The sequence below is a fragment of the Sarcophilus harrisii genome, chromosome 6, assembly GCF_902635505.1.
Source record: "Sarcophilus harrisii chromosome 6, mSarHar1.11, whole genome shotgun sequence".
Lineage (NCBI taxonomy): Eukaryota > Metazoa > Chordata > Mammalia > Dasyuromorphia > Dasyuridae > Sarcophilus > Sarcophilus harrisii.
The window spans coordinates 170,659,308-170,668,073 of NC_045431.1; the positions used below are offsets into that span (position 1 = coordinate 170,659,308).

The 8,766-nt window shown below is 38.8% G+C and overlaps 1 protein-coding gene across 1 annotated transcript in view; it reads left to right on the forward strand.

Annotated features, from left to right (window-relative positions):
• Nucleotides 1-7,831, forward strand: part of BBS7 (Bardet-Biedl syndrome 7) — a 63,947-nt gene extending 56,116 nt beyond the window's left edge. Inside the window, exons 16-19 of the mRNA XM_031944217.1 lie at nt 2,122-2,231; nt 2,331-2,434; nt 3,734-3,857; nt 6,616-7,831. Of these exons, the coding sequence (XP_031800077.1) occupies nt 2,122-2,231; nt 2,331-2,434; nt 3,734-3,857; nt 6,616-6,749 (472 nt within the window). The 3' untranslated portion in view covers nt 6,750-7,831. The remainder of the gene's footprint in view (nt 1-2,121; nt 2,232-2,330; nt 2,435-3,733; nt 3,858-6,615) is intronic.
• Nucleotides 7,832-8,766: the final 935 nt, after the last annotated feature.

Here is an 8,766-nt window from a genome sequence, read left to right on the forward strand (position 1 = left end):
TGGAAGAGATGGTAAAGTGTATGAAGAATATAGAAGGTTAAGAACAGAGACTTGCGGGATCCCTACATTTAGGGAGTAGGGTAAAGGAAGAAGGGCCAACAAAGGCCACAGAGAAGAGTTATTAAAGGGCCACAATAACAGAGAACTTTGAGGTCTGAAATACTGTGTTTTGGGTAGTGCTGAGGTTATTATCCCCTTTGTATACATGGAATTTTTTAGCCTCAGAAAAAACTGAGGCTCAAAGAGATTGTGATTCACCAGAGAGACATAGTTGTTAGGTGGCAGAACCAGATTCACCAAGATTTCTTGAATGTTAAAAATAGTAGAAAGAAGAAAAGGATCTTATGTCTAAATATTTATAGAAACTCTTTTCTCTGTAGCAGAGAAGTGAAAATAGAGAGTGTCCATCATAGCTAAAGAAATTATGGCAGATGAAAATAATGTAATATTATTACAGAATATTATAATATTCTTAACAATGTATTATTATACAGAAATGATAAGAAGGAAATCTTGTGTGAACTGATTCACAGTGAAGAGAACCAAACTAGGAGAATAGAACATTATTTTTTAAAAAATATCGTTGAAAAAAGTTAAGAACCCTTAATTATGCAGTACCTCATTATGATACCAGTAGACTGATGATGTAATATGCTCCTCACTCCTGACAGAGAAATGATGGATTCAATGCAGAATGGCTCATATGGTTTTAGATATGGCTTCTCTGTAGATTAGTTTTGCTTTACTATGCTTGTTACAAGCATTTTTTCCCCCTTTTCATTTGGGATGAAAGTAATGCTGGTTATAGTATTGCTAAAGTAGAAGGAAAAAAAGGTCATTGCAGCATTTTTAAAAATGCATTGATGAGAAATGAAGGAATCCAGAAGGAAATAGAACAGTTTTGAAAATAACCTGTTAAATTCATTATGTAATTAAAAAAAAAAGAAGAACCATGCAGATGTCCATGATTTCATATATATATAATCCTTTTTTCTGTTCTATTTTAAATATGGAAATGATGATTTGGGAGATGTTTAGGTTTGAAACTTTAAAAGTACTTTAAAGAGAATTCACTGTCACATCTGTATATCCACACTACCTTTTGGCATATGAATTATTCTGTACTAGAATCTGTATATTTAAGACCTTGCACACATACACAGATACATGTGCATACACACAACCATATATAGAGTATTCTCTTCAGAATCATTGAGAGCAAGCAGAGTAAAAGAGAAGAAGGGGCCATTAGCAGCATCTAGTACACCATACATACATGAGGATTGAGAAAAAAGGCGTTAGATTTGTTGTTGTAGAAAGCTCTGACAGGGCACTTTCAGTAAAGTGATGGAAAAAAGTACATTTTCCCCAAACCTGAGAACTGAAAATAACTTCTGAGGGTGTCTAGTTTATCTGGTACCTCACCAAGAATTTTGCCTACAGCCTCATTGGCAAAAGGTCTTGCCTCCTAATTCAGTGAAGTTGGACAATGAAGGGGAGAGATGAAGAGGTAGCTTGGAGAAAGTGGTAGTGGTGATGGGGCTCAGGGAATTTGATTGTATTTGTGGAAGCAGAGGGTAGAAGAGAGAAGAGTCGTTAACTTCGAAGAGACTGAAGATGGAAGAAAGGAGGATAATTGAGGAAAAACCTTAAGTAGAACATGAGATCAGAGGGCATATTTGGAGATTGAAGAGAGGAGGGGAAGATTCAAAGGAGAAAACCCAAGGGAAAATGAAAACCTAACACCAGCCAAGGTATCTACCCCCTCTTCTCTCCCAGTCTCCAGGCCTCTCTCTTCCCTCTCCTTTCCCTGCCCCCTCAATCTTTATGTAGATGAGTTCTATCTTGGCCTCCACAACCTTCTGGCCGGGGAAACACTCATGCTTCCTCTTCCTCCTTTAGAGGGAGCATAAACATTTCAGGATTTACCAGCATATTGATGATCCCGCTAATCTAGTAGGGCCATTGTTTATAATTTTGCAAAGAATTCATGGTATATTATTAGTTCATATGATTCATGTTAATAAATTCTAAAATCAAATCAGATTTTAATTCTAAGCTTCCAGCAAAAAGAATTTGTGAACGTTCTCCTAATGTTTTTTCAAAAATATTATTTTTTAGAAAAGGAGAAGGAATCTTTAAATCGGACAACATTTCTACAATATCCATCCTAAAAGACGTACTTTCTAAAGAAGCCACAAAAAGAAAAATAAATCTCAACATAGCTTATGGTAAAAATAAATTAATTAATTAATAAAAATTCCAGTTTAAAAAAGTTATGTAATAGTGCATTAGTAAACTCACCATACTCAATGTCTTCTCTTTCTTAGAGATCAATGAAATATCTGTGAATCACACTTTAAAGCTGATCCACCCAAAACTGGAATACCAGCTACTGTTGGCCAAAAAAGTACAATTAATTGATGCTTTAAAAGTAAGCAGTTTTTAAGATTCATTTAATCCCATTATGCCATTTTCCTTTATATTTCATGTAAGTGCCATATTTCTGATTTTACTCAAAGAATAAAGTTATCCATTTTAAAATTTGGGACATTTTGGGAAGGGAGAGAGGAAGGAAAGAAAGAAGGGAGGAAGTGAGAGAGAGAGAAGTAGAAAAGGAGAGACAGAGGGAGAGGAGAAGGAGGGAGGAAGAAAGGAAGGAAAGAAGGGAAGAAGGAAGGAGGAAAGAAGGCAGGAAAGAAAGGGGATAGAAGAATGAAGGAAGGGTAAAAGGGAGAGAAGAAAGAAAGGAAAGATAGAAGGGAATAAAGGAAGAGGGAAGGGAAAGAGGGAAAGAAGGAAGGATGGAAAGAAAGAAGGGATCAAGGGAGGGAGAAAGAAGGAAGGAAAAAGTGAAGGAAGGAAGGGGAAGGAAGGAAAGAAAGAAAGAAAGAAAGAAGAAAAGGAAGTTTGGCAGCTTGTGAACCTTTCCAAACTCTTCTCTGAAACTTGGGTGGCAGAAAGTAGTCGGAGAGAGTAAATTAACTTGATTACAGGTCTGTAGCCCTTCTGAGTCATATCTTTGGGTCCTGGTTTTTTTTAGCTTTAAAATGAAAATGTTGGGGCAGCCAGATAGCACAGTGGATAGAGTACCTGTCCTGAAATCAGGAGGACCTGAGTTCAAATCCAGCTCCAGACACTTTACTTCCTAGCTGTGTGACCTTGGGCAAGTCACTTACCCCAATTGCCTTAGAAAAAAAGAAAGAAAGAAAGAAAGAAAGAAAGAAAGCAAAGGTGTTGAACTCAGTGGTTTTGAAGGTTCATTTAATTCTGATGAGCAATAAAGCTGTGACATTGTGGCCTTCTGTAATGAAAAGGGTGGAAAGTAGAAGCAAGGAAGGAAGCAGAAGAATGGCTTGGGTTCAGGGTGAGGGAAGAGGAGGCTGGGAGGGGAAGGAGAGCTTGTTATTTGGTAAGTTTATAGGTCTTATAAAATGAAGGCTGTTTTTGTTTTTTGTAGACTAATTTACCATGGACTGGTGTTAGGTAGTCATGGACCAGTTCTTGGGAAACACTGGACAAAAGGATGTAAAGTTTTTTGAAGAAATGCCAGATATTTAGAAAATTTGCTCTACTTTAGAATCTGGAAATAATCTTCCCAATATTCATCTGTCTACTGCTATTGCTATATAACAGGGGACTTTACTAGGAAGGCAAAAAGGCCACTTCTGAAAATTCCCTCATGCAGTTGAATTTGTGGACTAACTGGTGACTTTGTTTTTATCCCAATAAGGAATTACAGGTACATGAAGGAAACACTGACTTTCTGATACCAGAATATCGCTGTATTCTAGAAGAGGCTGACCGCCTACAGGAAGAGTACAAGAAACAGCCTGCACACCTGGAAAGACTCTATGGTCAGTTAGCCCACATTTCAACTGATGCTCAGATGTGTTCATAGCACCTGGAAAGCTAGGCATTATGGGTAAAGCTGGCCCTCAGCATGACAAAAATCAAAGCTTCCAGGACTTTTTAGGACCCTCAGGAATGATCCAGCTGAAGTCCCAGTCTTTAGGGATATCATGTGTTGTGTGTGTGTGTTTTGTCCAGACCTGTGATTTTTCAGGAGATGAAGAAACTTAACTTCTGCCCAAAATCACTGAGAGTTTAGATGATTTGACTAAGATCACACAGTTAGGCTGGGCTCCAGGTATGATTTGAGCTACTCTGTGAGGGACTGTATCCTGTTCTTAGACTACTTATTCACTCTGATACAAAAACCTGTCAGAAGAGAAGTATTTTAGCAGCCTTCTCTGGCATCATTGTTTCTAAAAGCTTAATAAGCCCCAAGAAGAAATTAGGGGACTTTTAGATGTTTTATTTATTCTCTTAAAATATGTGGAACACAATTTAAATCCTGAAGCTGTAGACATATTCATTTAAGTATCCAAATGTATAAATATTTGTACTCAGGTTTTACTCTTATAGTTAAATTAAAATGATAAATGTCTTCTCCCAATAAAAGGCACTGAAAAAGTGAGGGTCTTGTCTATGACACAGAGTAAGGGTCAGAGGAGGCTTGTGACCCCCCCTTGTCTTCCTGCCATGTTGATCCCTATAAAACCTAGCACCCAATACACTACAGCATAAGACTGGCACTTTTTAAATTTAAAATTTTTAAAATTGCTTCCTACTTGTTCAAGATAACTAAATTAAAATTTTCATATTTGGATTTTACCTGTATTCCACATAATTGGCTCACTCTGCAGGGTGGCCTTTATGAGTGATTAGTTCCTATTTCACTTTGCCTTTTGGGAGAGTTTTTGGAACTTGTGCAGAAACTTTTCCTCCAAAGAAGTGTGTGTCTTTGTTTTTTCCAAAGTGATCTCTATGCAAAGAGAGACAATGTATGCCGTCTTAGATTGAGAACTAGCCTTAGAATCAGAAAGACTGGGGTGCCAGTCCTGCTGTAGGACTTAGATCACTTAACTGTTCAGTGCTTGAGTTTACTCTCTGACCAGGCCTTGCAGAGGTGCTACCTGCATTGCTAGAGAGAGTTTCCTCATATGGGAATTGCCTATGCCAATGAAATCGCACTGAGTCCATCCCCCAGCCCTATATCAAACATACCATGTGACTTCAGAGCCTATCCGAGGAGGGCATGATGGTGCTTTGCCATTGTATTCCCTGGTCCTGACAACGATTGGAACCTAGTGAGCACTTAATAAGTGTTTCTTTGTGCCTTCTTCATGGTCAACAGCAATTATTGCATTCATCCCTTGTGAAGACAGGTTGCTTTGATGCTGAAGACAGCTGGGAGGCATAGCTAACCCATTTCTTTCTGATGTTTAATTATAGCCACAAAATAAAACTACAACCTGATCAAATCAAACTGGAAACCAGAGTTTTAAATGGTATATTTACAGATCTTGTAAAAGTCAGGTGTTGTCTACATTGTGGCAAAAAACTAGTCAATTTACTTTTTAAAAAATTAGCCAGACTAGTTATTAGTGTTGTATAAACAAAATATAAACAAAATAACTATTTAATTGTTTGCCTCTGCCCTTTATTAAAGTAGTTTTAATGGTGAATTATATCCTGAAACTTTGATACCAAACAAACAGTGAGGCTCCTCTGCATTGGAGAGAATTATGGATTCCTCTTTTTGTCCCCATCTCTCTCCAAAGGCTGACAGGCTGAGTCGAGGAGTCTGAGGAGACTGGGCAATGGGGTGTGAGAATGGTTCCTAGCAGCCTGACCAGGCTCAAGTGTGGCTGTGGCTCAGGAGTGAACTGGGAATGGTACATTTGCTGGATTTCCTCCCAGGTTATATGTGCTGACCATAGAAATCCCACAGGCCTCTATCCTGGGCCCTCTTCTCTTTTTTGTCAATGCCATTGCACATAGTCATCTCATCAGATCAGTTTTTCTATGCAGATGATTCTCAGATCTTATCTAACCCCACCCTCTCTACTTCTCTTCAGTATCTCACCACCACTCTTTGTTGGATATCTTAAACTCAACAGGTCCCAAACTGAGCTCATTCTCTTTTCCCAGGATTCCCTTCTTCCTATTGTTTCTACTCTTTCCTTCTCTTACTATTGAGGGCACCACCACACTCCTACTAGTCACCACAACCTCCATGTCATCCTCAATTCCTTACTCTCTCATCCCCTCTATCCAATCTTTGGCATGCTGATTTTACCTCTGAACTTCTCTCCTTTGTGCCCTTCTCTTCTCTGGTACTGCTATCAGTAAGCCCCCCTCAGCTTATCTCTGGACTATTGTAGGGGTCTGCTTATGGGTCTGTCTTCTTCAAGGTTTTCTTCCATTTACCAGTAAGCTTCATAAAGTGTAGCTCTAACTATGTCAGTCTCCCTGCTTGGAAAATTCTAGTGGCTTTCCCTATCAATTACCTACTGTTATTGCATATAAAATGTTTAGAGACCACTGTCCTAGAAGTTGAGTTTCTTACATTTAATATTTTAAAGAAGAGTGATTGACCCTTTTGTGATTTTAAATCACAAGTCTGGACCAAAAAAAGAGGGAGAGATCCTTTAAAAAAAAGACTTGTTTAAATGGCTCTCTGTATTCAAAGGGTACATTTGCCTTAAGGAAAATTTATTCTTTTAGGTTATGAAAGCTAATGGCTGAAAATGTGCATTTCTCTTTCAGGCATGATCACGGACCTCTTCATTGATAAGTTCAAGTTTAAAGGCACCAATGTGAAGACCAAAGTTCCTCTTCTGCTGGAGATTCTGGACAGTTATGACCAAAATACCCTGATTTCTTTCTTTGATGCTGCTTAAAATATAAAATGCAGATTAAGCATTAAGACAGTACAGTCTATTGAAGAATATTTTTCCAAGTATATCATAGATTAGATTTATAACATTTTTATACAATTTGGACTCCATCTCAAATGTATCATTTGGATGTTGTCCTGACATTTTCCAAGAAATCATATTTTTTTGTTAGATGGTTCTTTTAAAAAATGAATATTCTTTATTTTCAGGCTAAAAGAAAAGTTAATTTTAAGAGTTGTGGAGATGATTTACTGACATCAGCTTCCTTGAGTATTAGTATTGGGGAAATAACATTCCAGTACGGCAGAAGAATTGGTTTTATGTTTTAAAACATACTTTCATATGTATTTTCATTTGATCCTTATGATATCCCCAAGAAGTACAATGGTTAATTATAATTTTCACTATACAACGAGGGAACTGACTCAGGCATCATAAGAGAAAGAGATTTACTATCATGGGAACATCTGTTTAGAGTTGGCAAGGGTCTTCAGATAATTGGCCCATGCCTCATTTTTACAGATAATGCAACTGGGACTACATGATTTGCCCCAGATCACATAGCTAGTAAGTGTCTGAGTTGGACCTGACCTCTGATTTTCTGATTCCTAATCTATGTATTTCTCCATTAGACCCACCATGCTTTCTTTGTATAAGTAATGCCCTTGGTCTTCCTATTGTGGTTTTAGTAATGGGCTAGTTATGCTAAATAAGAAAGCCAATGGGGTCTTCTGGCTCATTGTCTGTGAGTCTGATGATCCACATGTAAGAAATGGCACCCTACCTGTGCCCAGAAATATAGGTTGTAGCCATGGAGAATTATTGACCATGTAACTCCTGGCTCACAAGTACATGGTTGTTGCTGCAAAGGTTGGGGAAGGAGAGAGGGAATCTCTTTGCTAGTTACTTAGCTTCAGTTATCATTATAAACCATTTCATAGTTTTCCTCAAAAAGTATCCTTTTTAAAAGACAAATGCTCTAGGATTAAGTTATATTCCTTTTTGATGAACATCATTGTATTTAAGTTTACAAAAAATCAATAAAAATGACTGATTAAATGGTTATTTTCAGGAATTGGGCTTTTCATTTGTGTGAATGTAAGAAAATGATTTAAACTATGAATACTTAAAAGCTGGCTGCCGTTTTTTGTTATATGTTTACTTATTTTAAATTTTAAATTGCGATTTAAGACTTTCAAATGTGCTATGAATTGAGGCCTACTCATTCCTGGCAGATGAGGAGGATGCTGAGGTCACCTGCAGAGTATTTTTATATAAATACAAGCACATGCTTTGTCCTAGGCCAGAGTTTGGGGAGCAGCAGTGCCAGCCACATTGAATCTCCAAAAGGCATGCTCTGTAACCTAAGAGGTATCTACTTGTTCCACAGACATGCCTTCTTTGGGAGAAGTAAGTAGAGTGATTACAACTCAAGGGATGAAGAGCAGGATCTAATTCTGTACCTGGACAGGCGTCTTTGGCCAGGATGGGAACATTGGTGGTAACTGTTCTTGAGGACTTGAACCCTTCTCCCCCTGCCCCCCAATATGGTTGTCAATAGTCTGGATTTCTTCCTTTGTAAAGGGATGTTCTCTTAAGTGCCATTTCTGATTTTCACTTTAAGGTCTTTACCCTCCTGCTATGGTATACCCTGTCTTCTCCCAATAAAGAGGTGCCCCTACCCACCTGACTGCTCCTCAGTCCTGGGCTGTCTCCCCTTCTCTGATCCCACTCCCCTTGGTGATCCCATTCCCTCCCCTCCCCCTTTTAATCTCCCTCTCTACACTGCTCACTTCCTGATCAGTCTGGAAGCCTCGGTCCCAGCCCCTCTCCCGAGCGCCAGGCTCACGTGGGGAGGAGACCCAGCAGTTAGTCGCGATCTGCTGTGGGCCACACACTGTGCCACGCCGCTAAGCGCCTGGCAAATAGGATTTCATTTGCTAACCGGCGGCCCGTGGGGGATTTCACTTCCCTCCACAGGCAGAGAGCGCTTTGCCCTTTTTCAGCTTCCCTCCCACCG